The 20,592-nt window shown below is 42.6% G+C and overlaps 2 protein-coding genes across 2 annotated transcripts in view; one reads left to right on the top strand and one right to left on the bottom strand.

Annotated features, from left to right (window-relative positions):
• The window catches only part of jag1b (jagged canonical Notch ligand 1b), a 28,014-nt gene extending 26,026 nt beyond the window's left edge, over positions 1–1,988 (top strand). Inside the window, exon 26 of the mRNA XM_070977950.1 lies at positions 63–1,988. Coding sequence (XP_070834051.1) covers positions 63–538 — 476 coding nt within the window. The 3' untranslated portion in view covers positions 539–1,988. The remainder of the gene's footprint in view (positions 1–62) is intronic.
• A 2,181-nt stretch (positions 1,989–4,169) lies between these two features.
• Positions 4,170–20,592, bottom strand: part of slx4ip (SLX4 interacting protein) — a 32,605-nt gene continuing 16,182 nt past the window's right edge. The window contains exons 4-7 of the mRNA XM_070978356.1: positions 17,164–17,241; positions 14,781–14,869; positions 5,055–5,161; positions 4,170–4,959 (exon numbers count right to left, since the gene is read on the bottom strand). Of these exons, the coding sequence (XP_070834457.1) occupies positions 4,170–4,959; positions 5,055–5,161; positions 14,781–14,869; positions 17,164–17,241 (1,064 nt within the window). The remainder of the gene's footprint in view (positions 4,960–5,054; positions 5,162–14,780; positions 14,870–17,163; positions 17,242–20,592) is intronic.

Below are 20,592 nucleotides of genomic sequence, written 5' to 3'. Positions count from 1 at the left end.
GGATTTCATTCTTTTCCATTTGTGGCGTCTCTTTGACCCGTGATCCTCTTCTTTTCCATCAGACTACCTTGTGCCACTCCTCAGCTCCATCTTCATCGTCATCTGGGTCCTCGTGCTGGTCTCCATTTTGCTGTGGTGCATGCGCCGGCGGCGGAAACAGAGCAACCACAACGGGACGTCGGCCACTGTCTCCGAGGACAACACGACCAACAACGTCCGGGAGCAGCTAAACCAGATCAAGAACCCTATAGAGAAGCACGTGGGCCTCACGGTGGCCATCAAAGACTACGAAAACAAGAACTCCATCATTGCCAAAATAAGGACAAATCATCCCGAGGGGGATGAGGACGACAAGGAGAGGCACTTACAGAAGGGCCGCTTTGCCAAACAGCCAGCATACACACTGGTGGAGAGGGACGAGAAGACGCCCATCTCCAATCCCAACTCCACATCCAAAAATCCTAATTGGACTAATAAACAGGACAACAGAGACTTGGAGACAGCAAACAGCATAAACAGGATGGACTACATTGTATAGCAGACAGCTGTGTTGCTGTGCAACCAAGCCTTATGCCTTCACACCCCGGTGGTGGGTGAAACGGGGGAGCTTTGGCATGTGTAGTTAGTAAACTGTCATGTCAGTCGTGACCCCTCAGTATTTTCAGATATTCCCCGTGTTAATTTAAGTTTTGACAAGCTGGCTTACACTGGCAGTGACAGTTGCTTTGGTTGGCTGGAAACACAAGGCACTGGTATACATTTCACTGTAGAACTAGTTGCAAAAGTGTCCTCCTCTGCATTTCACCCCCCCTCCCCTATTTTTTTTTCCAGTTTAGTGGACACATGGAAGGGGCGCCTGATGTAATTGTTGTACAATGACTAAAACTACCCGACGTGTTCAACACTAGAGCTAATGACCTTTAGTATGTGTTTGAATTCTTTCTAGTTCCGTTTGGAGAAAAGTGCCTTTTCAGCTTTAGACTTAAGCAACTGTCAAATGAGAAAAAATAAGATCAACTTTATTATTTATTTTTATTTTTCTTTGGAGGGAGGAGGGGGGGCAGGGGGAGGGGAGGGTTCAATGTCAGCAGTTGCTGCCAATATGAAGAATTTATGTGTCAATTTAGAACATGTAGATATGTACATTTTTTTATTAATCATTGTGTATATTTGATTTATTAACTTAATAATCAAGAGCCTTAAGATATCATTCCTTTTTATTTATATGTTCTGTCTAGTTTGAAGGTTTTGATAGCTGTGGAAGCCTACCATTTCTTTCAATGACTTAATTTTTTTTTTTCAACGCATTCTATAAAAGCCAAATTTCAAAGAAGACAAAGGATGGGCACTTTTCGCCTGAAAGAAATACTTTTTTTCTTTTGTTTTTTTTTTCACACATTTGACATTTCATTATTTGTTGCCAGGACCTTGATTGAAGGCAAGTGAGGTTAGGACAACAAAAGCTCATGGCTGCTGCAAAGGATGGACATGGTGGCAGACATATTGCTTGCCACTGATGGTTTAATACTTTAAGGGAACAAAAATCCTCCAGCAGCTTCAGTTTAACCCATTGACACATTTCAAAGGCTGTCAAAATCCACCAACTTGCAAGGCAAGTCACATCAATATGACACGCCAGAATTCCCATCTGCTTTAGTCAGCGTAATATCATAAGCTAGACCATGAGTACTTGAACAGTAGGGGGGCAATGGGAACACTGTAGAATCGGATGACATACACTGCCTTGCTCGGCAAGAATCTGCTTTGTTTCTGTGCACATTTGTTTCTTTTTAAAAATGAGGCTCTTAAAGACAAACATGTTTTATCTCATTTGTTAACCCTTTGAGATCATGGCAACATTTTTGTCCTATTTTTGACTTTGTGTTACAAACTTGAGAATTATGTGTTGATCTGGCAATATATTTTTGAAAGTCATATTTATTAAATATTTTGTATGAAAAGAGAATTAAAGTTGTCTTTGTTCTGGAGAGCGAGTGAAGCGTCTGTCTGTGATGCATCAAGCCAAACATGTCAGAGCATATGAAACGTTTCTCATGCAGCTGGCGTGGGAACCGCTGCTGGAGAGACATCATAGATGTGAGCAAGGTCTCTGTCCAAATGTGTTTACAGCTAATTACATTGTAGCAAGCCATTGCCGTATTAAGTCAATCCTGGAGATGAAAATACCCTCGCTCCTCATGATCCTCAGACAATGTTGCTCTTGTTGGTCTGGTTTAAGTAGCAGGCTTAACTAAAACCGTTCAAACTAGGCCTGAGAAGCCTACATTGAAGTGATTTTAAGACCTACTCCTCTGCAGAATCTGTTTAAAAGGATTAAAGGCAAGACAAGAGATTATCAGCACCTCTTGAGAATTACCTTAAACATATTGGTACTTATAGCAGTTGGGTGAGTTTCACTAATCCACCATAGTGTCTCGGTCTTGATAAGAACAGAATTGCCGTCTGCTTCTCAGGTTACACCCCTGAATACTGACAGAGAGTGGGAACAGGGAAGCACTGGTTTATTAACATCACTGCTGTTGGACAGACTTGCTGTCAAATTGCCATCAGTCAGTCTGAACTGTGTGTGAGCAAAACAATGTGCAGAGATCTACATGTTATTTCATGCTGGCCGCCTCCTGAGAATTATGGGCCATATTTGCATATTTCCACATTGTCCCAAGGAAAAACAAATGTATTTGTATCATAACATTCCCAGGAAAATAAAAACAACAAGCAACATATTCAGGCAACATCATGTCATCAAGTGGAACGTGTGTTAAATATTGTTGAAACTGCATTGTGGCCAAGAGCAATATAAAAATCACAGTAGATTAAAAACATTTTTGATAAAGGTAAAATGTGTCACAACGTGTCATTATAAATGAAGCACTGCGGTGCTGCTGAGACACCCCATCCTACGAATCCTATCCCCCAGATGTAAGGGAGCATGCGTGTTTTGTACAGACCTCAGCAAAAGTCATCAGTGTTGGATTTTTTTCATTCAAAGTGAAATGCACTAAATTAACTACACTGCACTAATGCGCTTATCATATCGTGCAGTCCTGGTGTGACTGACTGTTGGCTGCCAGTCTGGACTGTGTGTGAACGAAGCAATGCGCAGAGATCTACGTTATTTCATCCTGCTTCCTGAGAATTATCAGCCTGTTGTCACTGCCCTACATAGATTCAGAAAGATTTTTTTCTCCCTGGGAAGCACAATTGTATCTTAATCAGAAAATGTCTTTCCAGTAAAATAAAAATAATGTATTCAGACATCTTGGGCTTTACATTGGGGTATAAGTGACTGTTGGCCCCTAATTGGCCCATGTTGTCTGTGGGCCAGGGTAAATTGAGTGATATGAGCAGCCCTGTCGAGTGTTGGGGCGATGACAGCAGCTACATTTGAACCTGTGATACTGTAGACGTCCTGCTATTCCCACATAAAACCACTAATATTTCAATAATGCTCAAACACCCACACATATTTGGTTCAAGTTCACATAAGAGCTGCATAATCTACTCTCAACTTTTAAAGACACGTTTTAAGGTGCTTAGCAACTAAGTATTAAGCAAATTGTATATGAATGAAATCTAACTACAACCGTACATTTTTGAGAATGGGGTGATGAAATAAATCTGGAAACAGCAATCAATCACACCAGAGCCTCAGTGGGGAAACTGGACAGTTTTCAGACACGTAGGAGCCAGTATTTCAGACTGAAAGCCATGACGTACTGCATGGCTCCTGCCTGTCTGAAATCCCCAATCTTTAACACAAAACCAAATCTAGACTCCAATTAAAGGTTTTTGACTTTCATTTGCGAGCCTCTCTTGACCACCACTACTTATGGGTGGAGGCAAGGTCTGTTTCAAGTATTTGACAAAGCGTAACTCAAATGCTCATGTATCAATTGCCATAATATGTTCAGCATTTAATGTGTATGTGTGTGTGTGTGTGTGTGTGTGTGTGTGTGTGTGTGCGCGCGTGCGGGTGTGCGCTCTGTATGTGCAGCACATGTGAAAAGAATAGATATTGTAGTAAAATGTGACACGTGTACAAATGCATGACATCTGAGGAGGCTGCATGGGGTAAACATGTAGCCTGACACAATATCATCTCTATCTCTGTGGCGTCAAACATCTTTACTGTAGCTTGTCTCTCCCCCTCAGGACCTCTTCAGTCGTCGTAATCTAGAGGTTCTGGGCGCATTTTCACTCCCCTCCTCTGCGAGTGTGGATCTGGAACTAATAGAGGAGCCTGAGGATGCAGGCTTGACAGATAGGCCCCTCAGACTTGCGGCCAGCCTGTTTTGGTTTGTCTGTGCCGTGTTATTGCTTGTGAGGGGGAGCCTCTGGGCCCGTTTCCCTAGAGTAAGCAGCTCTACTTCCAGTGTGGTTTTCTTGCACTCAGAGACTGGGAAAGCCTTGGACTCTGCCTTGGCTTCTGCTGGAGGAAGGGGCGGCAGAGGAAGAGGGTCATGCTTGGATGTTTGTGTGAAGCACTCGGTGGAGTGAGTTTGCACTGTGGCTGAAGGTCTTCCAAGGCACGTCCTCTTGGCCCTCTGTGGGTGAGGGTCTTCCCCTACATCGCTCGGCTTGCACCTCTTGCTCTTGCTGGTCTCCTGACTAATTTCGGGTAGGCAGACTACTGAGGCCCCATCTGGGTTGATGCTGTCTGGAGGACTCGTCTCAGTCTGCTGCTCCAGGATCAGGCCCTGCTTTCGAGTAGTCACACTCTGAGCCACAGCTTCATTTAAGGCACTGGGAAGAGGCACCTTGTGGTCTGCCTCTGGGAGGGCCTTATGTCCAGGGGTGGACACAGTCTCTTGTGGGCTTGATTCTGACTCTCCAGCTCCAAGTTCCCTTGTTTGGTTTTTGGGGCAAGCTCTCTGCTCAATCTGCTGATCCTCTGAACTGGAAACACATTGCTCTCGCTGGACACTAGCTTGTTTGGCTCTGAAAAAGTTAAAAGGATAGGAGGATATGAACAGATACTTGAATGTCCTCTCTGACTGGTGGGGTTGGAAAGTTCTACATTAGATCATACTTACATCTTTTGAAGAGCAGTCTTCTTTGTTTTTGTGGGGCTGTTTAAAGCCTCTTGGGTTTCTCCCACTCTGGAAAAATATTCCGATCTGCTTTGTTCGCACAGCTCAGTCTAGAGAGGACAAATAGAATCGATGTAAACAAAAAATATTATTCCTGGCATGTCCTGGAAAGGTTTGGCTCCACAGCAGACTGCTGTCATCATCTGGCATTGTTGGGCATCAAAAAACATTCACTAGACTGCTGGAGAAATCATAATATAATAAATACAATTAAAAGACAAAATAATCCAGTGTGATAAACAGAGTTCATATGAATGTATTATCTTCTGATTCTCCTGAATTCCAAATAGTGTTGCTGCCTCACTTTTCAAACTATGATACAGTACAGGAGGAATGTTTTCTATAATGTCTTCAGAGATGCTGAGTAACGCCCAAGCTGGCACAAAGAATTAGTGCCCCATTTAATACTGTCCAAAGAAACCACCTCAAAGGCTCCAGCAAATAATCACCAGCTTGTCATAGTGTGACATGTGTTTCATAGCCTTCGCTGTGTGAGGTTAGGAATGATACTTGAAGCTTGAGGCACAATTACTAAAGGGTGAAACCATGTTGACAAGCTAAAACGGTGATTAAAGAAGGATCACTTAAAAGATGAAAGAGTGAGGCAGAGGAACATACGTGTGAATGGAAAAATGCAAAAATGAGGTGAAAAGCATCTCAGACGACAGATGATAAGATAAAAACAACTTAGTGGAGGTAACCTCATGGTTAGTAGACTTAAGAAGTACTCTGGTTTAAATGCAGACACTCTTCAGATATGAATAATTATTCATGTCAAACCTTTACTCCATCTGTAAAACGCACATTCTTAGTTGGTTAAATTGGTAGTATGAGTTGAAAGTTCAATGTACCCACATACTAAGGGGGCCCTCTGAAGCAGAACAAGGAACAGGCCAAAGATTGGATCTCACCAAGATGTGCCTCAACAGGCTACTAATGAAGGTTAATGCTAACACTGCTGGCAAATTGAGCAGAACTTAAAGGTTGACAGCCTGTCAATCAAAATAAAAAAAGTTTTACGATGAAGGACAAACCTGTTATGATAAAATTAATGCTCCACCCAACAAGCAGCTGCGTTATGCAGCAAATTTTGTAGTGAGCAAGCTAACAAGCTAAGAGGCTGAAACCTCAGAAGGAGAACTTGTGAAGAAGAGCCTTGTTGCTGCTGTGGAGCTGCTAACACTAGACAAAGTCAATTTAATCCAAAGTGTCTGGAATAATTCAAAGATTTAAGAGAAAACCTGATGTGGAAACTCAGTGATAGCAAGTGTCAGTGTGATTTGACCTGCATGGACATTACCAAGAACCCCTCAGGGCTGAACCTCAAGCTCCAGCAGCTTCTCAGCTCTCTGCTCTCAAATGTGAACTCATTTGAAGTGAAATTAAAGCTGTGGCAAGGAAACAATGTACATTTTCCTAATCCGCAAGAACAAAAGCTGCTATGACATCTAAATGTGCTGCTGTGCGAAAAACTCCTTCACACATTTGGTGAGAGATTGCCAGACATAAACAGTAAACAAAAGGAATTTAACATATTTGCTGATGTGGAACCATCTGACGTGCCTGACAGCCGACAACATAAAACCACTGACCTGCAAAGCAACAGTCAACTGCTGTGAGCAGCTCTTTTCAAAACTGACTCTTGTAAAATAGTTCCACTCGAGAATGACTGACCCAAACCTGGAAAACCATCTGCGAGTATCATCATCATCACTAACCTCTGACATTAGATGCCTCACCAAAGAGAAGCAGTCCTAATCATCACAGAGGTTAATGTGATGTATGTGTTCAATAATTTAGTATGATCCTCAAAGGATGATGTAAAAATGTAAATGGTCCTCAACTGAAAAAATGTTCCCCTCCCCTGCACCATATGAAAAAGTTAAGGGTTATTACAAGTTAATACATCCTTTCATCCTCTGGCCACAATGAGTGTCTGTACCAAATGTAATGGCAATCCATCACATAGCTGTTAAGATATTTCAGGACCAAAGTGGTGGACTGACTGACACACCAGCATAGCAATCCGTAAAGCCGTGCAGCTAGCATGGCTAAAAACACTCTATAGACTACTGCAGTGGGAAAATACAACCAGACACAAGTTAAATCTTGGAAAATTCGAGGCTGTGGCTGCTATGTTTATTTAATATCAGCCATTTTTCAGATCGTTAGTGTTCCATAAACTGGTTGGTAAAATGATCAATGTGCACTCCAGGGCAGGGAAAGCCAATGTGGTAAGCTCTGGCATCCACCAGTTGCTGTGAACACGGAGAAAAAATCATTAATGTCCTTTACCACATGTCATGATACCAGGACAACATATGACTCCGAACACAAGGGGGAAGAAATAATTGTCCCAAGCTGCAAGGGTAAGCTGGGGCATTGTGGGTTTACATTGGGTATTGAGACCTAGCAACTGCACTCTGGTCTGTGGTGGACAGAATAAAGAGGCCAGACGGAGGGAGGGGAGTGAATAAGGAGGCTGGGCAACAGGGAAGGAGGTGGAGACGACAAGAAATAAGGGACAAGATACTACAGAATGAATAGTGTTTAGAGGGGGGTACAACAAAAGAAGAGGCACCCCCCAGAGTAATATCGCCTGACCTCAACAGTCTCTCCAGCATGCCCACAAAGGCAAGAATCCTCACACAGGAAGTTCTCCACAGGCTGCCCTTTGTTCAGAGATAGAGTCATGTTAGAGTGTGGGCAGAGGTTCAGGCTTTACGCTCTCTCATATCCAGAGCTACGGCCAGCCTTGGATTTGGATTTGGGACAGTGACACACATACAAACTTGCCTTTGCCCACACACTCACACACCCACCCCAACAACAACAATTCTGAGAAAGATGTGGGTGCCATCATTTGCATTGTAATGCCTTGATATGTATTCTCGACTGTTTAATATGAATAAATGCTGTTTGAAAATGAACTTGAAAGAAAAATCAACAAGAAGCCAATGGGAGGTTCTCTGGGAAAGCTTAGTGCCTCTCTGTTCCTGTCGGCACAACTTCAAAAGAGCGAGAGACAGAACAAGAGAGAGAGAGAGTGAAAGAACAGATTGATGGAAAGGAAGAAGCATGAAGAGAGGAAGAGGTTGGATATACATAGCAAGTAGAAGCAGAAAGATAGAGAGCCAGGCAGAGAGAGAGAGCGAGATGGTGCATGAATTATAATCACTAGGGATCCAGGGGTTAGACTTCTGTATGTGGCAACTACAGGAGAAGAAAGTGGAGGGATTAAAGATTGACACAGAGAGAGAGCGAGAGCGAGAGAGAGAGGGAGAGAGAGGGAGAGGGAGAGGGAGAGGGAGAGGGAGAGTTGGTGCATGAACATTAGAATTATCACATGCTATGTGAATAGAACAGTAAGTATTGTGTGGGAACCGAGGTGGCTTAATCTTGTACGGAATGATGCAAACTCCCAATAGCTGGAGAGTGTCCCACAAAACAGGAGGGAGGGACAGTCGTAAATAAGAACCTCTACCCGCCGCCGTCGCCACCACCTCTCCCTCTGCAACAAGGATTTAACCCCCCGACCGCCGCCAGCCAGTCTGTTCGCCCCCACACAAAGCTGCAAAACACTTCTCGTGATGCAACACGTAAAGTAGACCAAGAGTGCCCTCCCCGGCCCTGGAGCCTCCAAAACAACATGGCTCCGCCACGGGAGCTGCAACAAGACAGCACATCTGGATGTCAGATTATAGAGATAAGCCTGGCAAAAGGGCAAGGAGAGCAGAGAGAATGAATCATTTGGTTTTAAAAGGATACCAGTACAGATTCTCATAGCTTGCCCCAACTCTGGATGACTCCTGGAAACAACTTCAAAAAGATAACCAACTACAGGCTCCATAAAATACAGGGAATGAACAGTTTCTTCTCTGTCATCTAAGATAAGGTAGAAACACAGATAGGAAGATTATGTTGGTTATCTCTTAATGCAGCTGCACTTGAAAGTAATGCACTGCTACGGCCAAACAGTCTACAAGTAGTCTAAAACTCCATGGCAAAACCTCTCTTAGTAAAAAAGACTGTTCTTATTTAGTGCCATGCTATGTTGACATACAAGAGAGGTTCTATATAATCTACATAAAAGCCAATGCTCATTCATCTGCACAATACAATTTTGCTGGTAAAAACATTCAGTTTTTCAGAAACCAAGAACAACAGGCTTTTTTGCAGCTTGATGACCATGCACTTTTTAGTTTATCCAATGGGTTTTGCAAGGATTTTAAAGGCCAACGAGGTCAGAGACCGTTCTCAGCCCATCATGGAGGCATTGCAAACTTTAGTTGAAGTTGAAACATGAAAATTACCAGAAAAAAACCCCAAGATGACAAGTCAGAAAACAAGCCAGCACGGAAAGCTCCGATCAACCATCAACTCATATTTGCTTGTGATGTGCCACAGTGGAAGCCAGACTGTTTGTTCTTGTGTTACCCTGTCCTTGTACCTCACCTAACACACACAAGAACAGAGAGATGCCATCCTATAAACCCAGTTGTTAACTCATTTGTCAAAAGAATAATTATTTATACCACTTGAATTGCTTGAATCCCTTAAAACGATTATAAAAATGGAATTATTCTTTCCACCGGAAGCCTTTGAACAGCTTTGTGATGGCACAAGTCAGTATACAAAATCCCTAAACTGGCACCAAGAAACAACAACACTATTTAACTGTCAGGGCAGAAATACCTCCTGCAGAGATGTTCTGAAACTTGTCCACAAATTCTACCCCCCGTCTTCCACCCACCCTGCTCCCACAGAGGAAACATGCCCTGTTTGTGTAAGCTCACCACATCTTCCCTGCAACAAAGTCAACAAACATGCATGGGCACATACTTGTCTAAAATAGAGGACAGTTCTTATCCCTCAACAATGACAAAGGTTTCTGGATCCACCCATATGTAAGGCTTAAGACAGGCCGTTAACTGTTTGGACTCTGTGCATATCCATGACAGCAACTTTGGACAGGTTGGAATGAAGGGACATGGTCAGGTACTGTAAAAGATTGTGGCCATGTATTTGGCCATGGTGGAGAGGAGATCAGCAGACACTGGACCCTTGGGAAAGTGCTGCTGCTAGCTGTTGCGAGCTGTGAAGAACAGAGGCGCGCTGAGGTCATGAGTAAACACACAGGCTCGTCCAGAGCTTAGAAGAGGGGGGGACTGGAAACACATCTGCTCTGCCTTTGATCCAAACTTCTGCGGCCCAGCACGCCACTCACCTCAGCTGCCCACTCTGTGCCTGACTAGAAAACAACGGCCACAATCCTAAACACTAGCTCTTCCTTCCCATGCTGCCCTCCTCACTGTTGGTGCTGACTCACAATGGGAGCAACTTCTTATAAGGGACTTGAATCTTCAAATGTCAAGGAAAAAAATAACATTTTCTAAGAGATGTTTGCTTCCCACAGTCTCATGCAAACGCAGTCATTTCAATGGCCCTATCCCTGCAGACCAACAGTCAGTTGGTTTCTAGCTTGTAACAGAATGAGCACATCAGGGAACAGTTATACACATCAGACATTCATCTCTTAATAGACCAAATATCAGATCAGGATTCATTTTACCCAACAACTCCTCCACATGACAGTCATGACTTTTAAGGCTTCACTATGCTCAAACCAAAGCACTTTTCTGATGGTCAAACAATGTCCCCCATTAGTTCATGTGGACTTCATGCAGTGATTGGCCATGTGATGGAAGTGAGAAAATAAACAGACCTTTTCTTTTTTCAGTGTTTACACAGCTAATTCTTTCCTTCTTTGTGTGTATAATCTAATGAAACACCATTCATGCCTCCCAGAGAAAACTGTCTTATAGGACATATATGGACAGCATATCGCACAAACTGGGTTGTTTCAAGCATACCTCCACCTTCAACATGCATTTGAATTTGCATCAACCTGTTTGGAGGTGTAGCTAACCATTACGCATACATTAACGCAACATTGTGTAACTTTTTTACCTTAAAATAACAACTTCAATATCACCTTGATGGTACAATGACTTGTAATAGGGAGAGTAGTGCTGTTGTCCTTTCGTACCCTGAATGCCTGTTCTTGCGCAGTCTCTACGCTTGGCGACGGGTGTCTGTGGCATGTCAGATATGTTTATTCTTTGTCGTTAAATGTCTGTCTTTAATTATAATGTCTTTTCTGTTGCGGTTGTATTTGTCTGACAGTTGCCACAGAAACAAAGCGAACTTCCGAAAGAACAGCAAACAAAACTATGTAACTTTGGTGAGTGGGTACGATCTACCATGAGTAGCGCATAAAGCTTTATAGCACTGCATCACACACTACCAACTATGTCGGTGAAACTGGATCATATTTTATGGAGAAAATATTTTCCCTCTGATGTACTCAGCTTCTCTGCCTCAACTGTCTGTGGAGTTTCCTGATGGACAGATAACATAACTTGTTGCTAAAGTAAATGCTAACCACTGCAAACTATAGCTGACATTAGCTAGTTAGCTCAGTTAACCACACGGCTAGCTGACTGCCTGGACCAGACAGGGAGATCAGAGCACTGTGGAAGTATTGGTGTTTATAGCGCTAGCACAGGAGCGTTGGACCACTGGGGGGAGAAGATTTCCAGGTGGGAAATGGTGGGGAGCGGCGCCGGACTGGGCACCAGAACCAGAGCTGGGTGAGCGGGCGACTGAACTGGGCTGAGCAGCCTCAAAGGACATTATGACAGAGGCAAAGAGACTGAAGAGGACATTGACGGAGGAAGCTAAGAGCCTGAGCAAGCCAGAGAAGAGTAAACGGCTAGAGTAGTAAGAGGAGAGTAAAAGGACAAGACAGATGACAAGACGCTTGCTGTTTGGCTAGTAAGGAATATTAGCTTGCTATGTCTTGTGTTAGTGCACTTGCTTGATGTCTGGTTGCATTAGCAAAGTTTTCAGCCCGTTAGTTTTTGATCATAAGTTATGTAATTATAACAAACGCACATTGTACATCTGTCTAGATTTACAATTGTGGTGGATAAGTGAATTACAAATACAACGCCTATCCCTTTTGGGGCTGCGGGGGGCTGGAGCCTATCCCAGCTACAATGGGCGAGAGGCGGGGTACACCCTGAACCGGTCGCCAGCCGATTGCAGGGCCACATGCAAGGACAAACAAACATTCACACTCACACTCACACCTACGGACAATTTAGAGTCATCAATTAACCTAATGAGCATGTTTTTGGTCTGTGGGAGGAAGCCGGAGTACCCGGAGAGAACCCACGCATGCACGGGAAGAACATGCAAACTTCACACAGAGAGGCTCCGCCTGACCCGGGGATCGAACCAGCAACCTTCTTGCTGTGAGGCACGCGCACTACCTGCTGCGCCACCGTGCAGCCCGCATGATGTTGTTTAAACTGATTTTTTGCAAACATGTAAGCGAGTTAGCAAACCCAATGTTCACTTGCCTTTAACTCTGATGTTACACCCATCTTGTTTGCTGCTAGATGTTCCAATATATTTACCAGCTCGTGAATAAATTTGTCTGTCTGCTGTTTGGTGGTGGGCAGGTGGTGTACAGTGTGCTTATCAGAACCTCTTACTGAAACGTGATGTCTGTCGCTGCTGCTGGAAATGGCACCAATGAGAACTGTGAAACTGAACCAAAACAGTCAAATTGCAGCTATAAAACCAAAACAATGTGCTGAAAGACACTGCTTAGACCAGTTGCAGAGTTGAGTGATAATTCTTGATCATTTAGTCATTTGATCCATTGTTGAGAAATTATTAATTATCGCAGGACATGTAATTTGTTTGTGTTAAGAATGAGAAATTAACTCTCTCTTGATGGTCTGTTATGCTGTTTCATATAAGATGTGGTAAATCTGCACCTACAAACTGCAGCCTGAACACCAAACATCAATAATAACTAGTATTCTAGCTCCTACTTTACCACTGGAAATGACTAAGTCTCACCATTTCTTCCTCTAAGTGAACCACAGCTGAAAATGTGACGCACAGTATACAAGAGACATACAGCACTCTCAAGTGTGGGAGAGAGCCACTGGCTTTCACAGGACATAAGGCCAACCATGATGTCACCTTAGTTCCCTCATAACATAACCCCCTGACCTTATGAGAAGTGCTAATTTGATGAGTCTACATTTCCACTGTGGTTAAGGATTTTTGTTCAACAAGTCACACAAACTGATTCCTAACAACAACCAAAGCCTCCTGAAAGGCAGGGAAACATGGCATTTTTTTGGGACGAGCAGGCTCCTGCTGTCAAGAGTTGAGGGATAAAAAGACCCTTTTTTAAACATGTGATCAACTTTGACAAAGACCCCATTAGACAGCAACATTATTATGCTGTGCATCAGTTGTGACTCACGGAACAAACTTTTTTCATTTGATTTTTGACTTTCTTGGCAACATTTTCTTGAAAAAACTCCCTTTCTGACAAAATAGAGCAGAGCGAGGGACGTAAACAAATAATTGTTTTTGTCATGTGAAAAACTTTAGCCTTGCTGTCTGGTATCTTTCCCTTACAAACCACGTTTGAGGTTGGGCTAGTGAGAGCTCCACCACAAGACTCCCACCCTCCAATTCCCTCTGCTTGTACTGTATGAGCCCAGAGAACCACATCCTGAGGATAGGAACGCAATCGACAGCAATGCCTCCTTGAACTGGAAAATTGGTTACACAATCTGAACTTTTCACTGACGACTGTGTTGCTCCACTAAAAATATTACAATCACTGCTTTCATTGGAAGCCAAACTGTGGAGAGTGCAGAGACGTTTCAAAGGGAAACAATAGCAAAAACCCCATAGAAAAACAGCAGGCCACTGATCATGGGATGTGATGGGAGCGATGTCTGTCCTTGATGTGAGTGCCAAGGTGAGCGGTTCCACCACCATTTCCCAGAATACTCTTGGGACTCTGGGATCAAATGAGCACTGACCAAAGGATAGTTGTCTCTAATATGAATAGACAAAAAAGAACTACAGTAGTAGGTCTGAGTGCAACATAATATACGCAGCATGGACGTTAAATATGCACGGAATACAACTTTATCTGAGTCCAATCAATCAAGACGTGATGTTTAACTGCATACAATCACACTGACTGAATTCTCCCTTAAAAACCCATAATGTACGTGTAACAGAAAGATCGAGAGTGTTGTTATGGTACTTTTGACCCATGCATGATGTGCTGTATAATGGAGAAAATTATTTATTAATGATATATTATGCTAAATGTATAGTGAGGCGGTTAAAAGTTAGACAAAACTGAGACTGGATATTATGTCTTGACAATGACTGCAGTGCCTGCCACATTTCTCCAAAACAGATTGCGAGTGTCTGAAAATTATGCAGACTTCCTTAAGACCTAAAATACACAAAATGTTTGAGTTTGACAAAAAACATAAGTCACAGCTGAGGTGAAATGGCAGAATGTGGGAGCAGGAACGTTCTGAAGAAGGGGTGACTCTGCAGCTTTGGACCCCACCTCGCTCCACCCAACCCCCTGCCATCCTCCCGCCTCCTTCACTAGGTCTCTGAACGCCCCTCCCAAACAGGAGATCATCATATACAGTATAAAGTGAGAGCACAATTTGGCAACACGTCCCTATAATAGCACACAGACGCATGCAGGACTTTTTGCCAGGCGACTGGAAGAGGAAATAGAGGAGTATAAACAGCACTCACTGCGGCCGGGCTCGGGTTTCCATGGTGTGCTGAGGCATCCTCTGGACAGCTCACACACACAACATAACGTTCAGGAAACACACGCAAATCTGAAGGCAGGCAAAGAAACAACACAGACCATGCTGGTTAATAACGTGGGCTCACCTCTAATTATGAGTCAAAGTCAGACAAGGGGAATTGTGGTGAAGCTTTGAATTTATATCTACAAACACCAAGAATTTACAATGCCTCAGACCAGGGAGAAAATGGCAGTTTACAGATAATTGCAGAGCTTTATGAGCCACGTTAGCGGCATGAAATATTAGGAAATTTTATGCTAACAATGGCTCCTGGGAGTAATACGATCATTTCATCGGCTTCAAAGGGCAAAGACCATTTACAGAAACAATACTATTACATTCATTTTATGAATGAATGGATGAATTTATTTAATGATGAAAAACAAATATAACACTGCACTGCAGTCAATACATACATTAAAAATCACAGAGGATGAAAACACAATAATCCCTTGCGGTCTTCTAACAACACAGCGCTAGATTAAAAACAAAACAATAAACAAAGCAAGACATTACAATCAACATATAAAAGAAACAGCAGGCAGCTAAGCAGCCATGACAACATGCTCATGTTTTCTTAGTCATGAAAAGTTAGAGTTAGAAATGCTACATGGTGCTTTGTAACCATTTCTTTAGGCACCTTCAAATGTGCTCTGTGACACACGCATTTTCAGATTTGTGGGTAAATTACTCCACTACAGCGCTGAACTGTAGAGAAATGTTTTTCCTTTCATTTTTCGACCGAACAGGTATGAAGTCTGCCAAGCTGCCTCTTGTGAGAAATAATTAAGCATTTCAGTACCATATATTTAACAATTTTGCAAGTTAGCAGATTAGTTAGGTTAATTGATGACTCTAACATTGTCCCCAGGTGTGAGTGTGAGTGTGAATGGTTGTTTGTCTTGTGTGTTGCCCTGTGATCGACTGGCGACCGGTTCAAGGTGTACCCCGCCTCTCGCCCGTTACAGCTGGGATAGGCTCCAGCCCCCCCGCAACCCCGAAAGGGATAGGTGGTATAGAAAATGGATGGATGGATTTGCTTTGGAAATTCTTGGCTTTTGAAGATGAATTCTCAGGCCATGATCAGGCCCAAATGTTAACTTAAAGAGATACAAATCTTCATGCTTTCCAGTGCATGAACCTGCTTGATTTTGTACATTCTGCAAGCGTTTCTTTTGAACCACGGCCAATTCAAAGCTTATATAAATCATATTTTACAGTCGAATGGAATGATTGCCATGAAATTTTGCTAAACACATTTATCTACCTAATGAAATAAGCCTTTTAATTTGAATGGCAGGGCTGTTCCTGGAATGCCAACCTCAGGACAAAATTAACATTTGCCCAACTGAAGAACTAGAATAGAAAAACTGTCTCTAACTGTGTTTCCATCTAATTCTCAAGGGAATTTGAAGAAAACTTTTGTTGCTGTTGTTGTTGAAAAAGAACAACTGGTTTAGAACAAATGAGCTACGCAATGTGTAGTTTCAGCAGAAGTTGGCAGTTTTGGCTAAGATATGCATGGCTATAATAAAGTAGAAGAAGCAGAGATAGTGAACGAGAAACAAAACCATTTTTTTGCCAACCACCAATAAACGTTAAAGAAGAAGAAGAAACAAAACTAGTCATTTTGGCCATCTACGGATTTTTTTTTTCATGCATTATGGAAATATCCAGTCTTCATTTCCTCATTTTCAGCCTTCCAAATAGGACCAAATAAACTTGGCATTTTGCAACATATAATTAGTCAAAAGACTTTTAAACATCTGTTTTATAGCTAAGAGAAATTTTGACATGACCTAACCACTATGTACAGCTAACTCAATGGACCGAATTACACGACCTTCGACCCCAGGAGACCAGGTCTAATTTGATGTGGAATGGACCTGCTGAGAGAAGCCATCATCTCAGTCTGCAGCAGGTCAGTGCTGCCTTAACATCCAGGCCCCTCGGGAGCAGATATTAACTTTACTGGCAGGAAGAGAGCCATGTTGGTCCCATGAAAAGGTGGTCAGGGTTCACAGGCACTTGATGGGCCATGGAGATAGATTCTCACTGCCGTCCATAGACAGCCCTCCAATCTTTCTCTCTCCCACTCTCAGTAGCCTCTCAAGGGAACCACTTAATGGCTGCCTGTTCTCAACAACACCCCGAGCAGGTAGGGACAGGACATAAAAACAAGTGAGGGGGAGAAAAATCAACATGCAGACCACAGTTGACTTGCTCCTTCTGTGGGAAATTTGGTTAAGTAAGAATCATTGAGATGTCTATTTCTGATTCATTTGAGCGGAAATTGATTTATTGAAAACATGTAAGTTACGTACCCCCATAGAGCTCCTTGGCAATACATCTGAGGTTGATGTGCCGCTCCAGGAAATTGGCAACTAGGTTGAAGTTTTTCCCTATGAAAAAATAAACAGAAAACAAGTCAAAAAAAGCAGAAGGACACCAAAGAAAAATGACTGCACATGTGAGACCATCACCGGGGCTTGAAAGCTACACCTGTGGGCAACTTTTAGATGGGGCTTTCTGGATGGTGTTCCAGTGGCATCATTTAATTCACCATCATGCCACCAAACAGCCACTGTGAGCAATTAAATAATTTCCTGGTCATGCATATATCCCTCAATCAGAGGAAGCGGTTAATCTAAGGACAAACTAGGAAAATATTCCTGATCCAATATGAAACCCTTCATGTGAAGAGTTCCACAACTGGCACTACTTCCATCACATGCTGCAGAAACTTACAATTTTTTAATGACTTAAAATGAAAGCGGGACAAGAGATCAAACTTGTAGGACTATAGCAGCTCTTGCTCCTTAACACAAAAAACAAAGCCTCAATTTCCAGAACCAGCTAACTCATTCATGGTGAGAGAAACTATTCATTTCGGTTTTCATTTAACTGACCTCCCAGTTTGGCATGAGCAAAGAAACCATGGCCCGGGCCTCAGCTCTATTTGTCATGGAATGTTTGTCATGGTATGTAAGATGTGCTGGGCAGAAACAGCGGCCTGTTGCCTAATCTGGTAGGAATTTGTTGACTTAAAGCAAGGGTCTGGCTAACACGCTATGCAGTTGTTCTTTGTAAACAGGACAACAGTGCTGGGAACCTGACAGAGCATGTTCACTCTGGTACCTACTTAGTGCCCTTTTCCTCTTTTTGATGCAGTGACTGTAAAAATGTTTAACTTTCCCACCACCTTTCTCTAATTTCTTATTCTTATTTGGCTTTCTCACGTCGCTGTTGCCACGTTAAAACCTCGTTACCTGCTAATTATGGGGAGTTTTGTATTTTAATTCCAATTTAAGGATTACTTGTCTTGCACAGTTTGAGAAAATCCTGACCTCTTGCACCCAAAGCTCTTTCAGAACTCCCTGGATAATGTCAAATATGCACTGTCATCAAGCTAAAAACAAGGCTGTCTTTGCCTGTTTGTCTGAAAAGCTGACATTTTTGAAGAGGGGAGGTTTTCAGCAACAACACTGTCAGTCTCTCATCAATAAAGCTAACACAAGCCTCCTCTAAAAGTTGACCTACACCCACGACAAATATGTTCCACACTGCATTAGCACGAACATACAACACACAGAGCAGATAGCATGTTAACAGCATTGGCCCACACACAAGTGTGAGGGGGCCCCGTGAACATCCTTCTTTAGCTGTTAGCTGATGTCATCTCAGCAACAGCACAAAGCATGTAATTATCATCTTCAAAAAGAAGCAGTCTTGTGATTCTTAGGATGATGACGTGCAATTACGGAGACAGTTTGCCACAAAACTGCCACAGGTATACGCTTAAGTCCACTTGCAGTGATTAATGGCACCACCTCTGCTTTCTTTTTCTCTGTGCTTGTGGTTAAATTACCAGCCAGGGCCACTACTTTATTTTTACTCTTTATACTTCAAAGATATACAAAACCTACATAAATGAATGAAGCAATACATTCATAAAACCGTCAAATCTATTTCAAACAAAATTAGCTCAGTCTGTCAACTAAGAATAAATCCTCACAATTAATAGCTGAGTCCAGTGTAAATGAAACCGAAGTAACAAATGAACAGATTACTAAGGATTTCGAAATATGGATACCTGTGTGTTACTATGACACTAAGCAATTACAATCAATATTTTTCTCAAGATAACAGGGTAAAATTGTTACCCAGGTGACAGGCTGAAACACTTGTCAGTTTAGCACCAGTGGGAATGGATCTGCTCCCCATTAAGTAGAAATTTAGCCTCCAGCAAAATTCACCTTGAACAGCTTCATCAAGATTTGGGAAGACACAGTGAAATCTCTCAGAGAGAGAACAAAAACAAATCTCTAATCGGCATAATGAAAAGGAGATTGAGCAAGAATAAGCATTCATTTTGTGTGAGGCTTGGCATCAAATGACGCTTTTCTGCCCACTCACTATGCATCAGCTTCATAATGTGTTGATACCATTACAGTCTAGAGCCTTGTTCACATTTTAATGTTATGTTACACTAATGTAACATCCATGTTTGATTCATAGTGTGTAGTATATTTTTATCAATAATGCAATTGGACAAATAAAAACCTACATAAGTAAATGTTTGGTATTTTTCAGCTGTAGATCCTTTACTCTCAATGACTGCCTGAAGTGTAACAGCCACTGACATCAGCTCAGGAACTTAGCTAGTGGCGGTCTTCCAGGCCTCTAATGCAGCCATCTTTGCTTTTGGTTGTTTGGGGGGCTGTTAGGGCTTAAGTCTAATCTTCAGCAAGTGAAACACATGTTGGACTGAGGTCAGGTGGTTGACATAGCCACTCACAACAACAACAAAAAAGTGTCACTGTCCAAATACTTAAGGACTGCATTGTAAGGGGTGGACATCTTGTTGAACCAGGAGACACATGTTAATGTTAGATTGATGAGTACACAGACTTTAGGAGCACCACTCTCACTGAATTGTGTTTAGAGTTGGAGTTCTTGGAAGTCTGCCCCTTTAATACTTCGTGCACATGAAGTATGCAGTAATACTGGATAAGCAAACACACTTTAAATAGAGTGCTTTATTAATCCCGAAGGAAAACTGGATTAACACACTGTATGGTATGTTGAGCATGTTTGTAGTTAACAACAGTTACATTCCTTTATTGGGGAAAAAATCAAGATATTGTGTTATTCTTTAAATAGCAAAGCAGTGATCAAGCATCGCCCATTCTGGATGTCTACCCAGAGAGGAATGCAGATCTGTATCTTTGTTTTCTCTGCCCATTCTGGGTTCAGGGGGGACCAGGAAGCAAGCATCTTTCATTGCACATTCATGGCTTTCTATGTTTTTAGAAGCTTTGATTTAGTTCGTTTAGCCTCATGTCTAGCTCTGCAACTATTCTCATTGCTTTCCCTGGTGGGTTGAGCTTGCCAATTCCCAGGACAAGTTTGACAGGGACGTCTGGACACAGAGTTGGGAACCAGTGCAACACCATGGCCCGAGACATCAGCTGTTGCTCCAACTTTATAACGTCCTGCTCAGCGCAGAGTTGCTCTTGGCCCTCTGCCCGGGTTCTCTCGTGCTAAGCTTACATTCATGTTTCTCTCTCACAAACAGTTTGCTAGTGCCTCCTCTGGGAATGAGTGGCCCCTTTCTGTGGCAACTGCGGCCTACAGTGGTGCAATACCCAAATCTGCAGAGTAGAGACTTTAAAGGGTTTCATTTGTACTTCCTTCAAGAGAAGATGGTCTTGCTTAATTTTTTTGAAACCCAATGCACAACAATATTATGA

This window comes from Chaetodon trifascialis, chromosome 13 (assembly GCF_039877785.1).
Source record: "Chaetodon trifascialis isolate fChaTrf1 chromosome 13, fChaTrf1.hap1, whole genome shotgun sequence".
Classification (NCBI taxonomy): Eukaryota; Metazoa; Chordata; class Actinopteri; order Chaetodontiformes; family Chaetodontidae; genus Chaetodon; species Chaetodon trifascialis.
The sequence above is the reverse complement of the archived record's forward strand: the minus strand, read 5'-3'. Positions and strand labels throughout refer to the sequence as shown.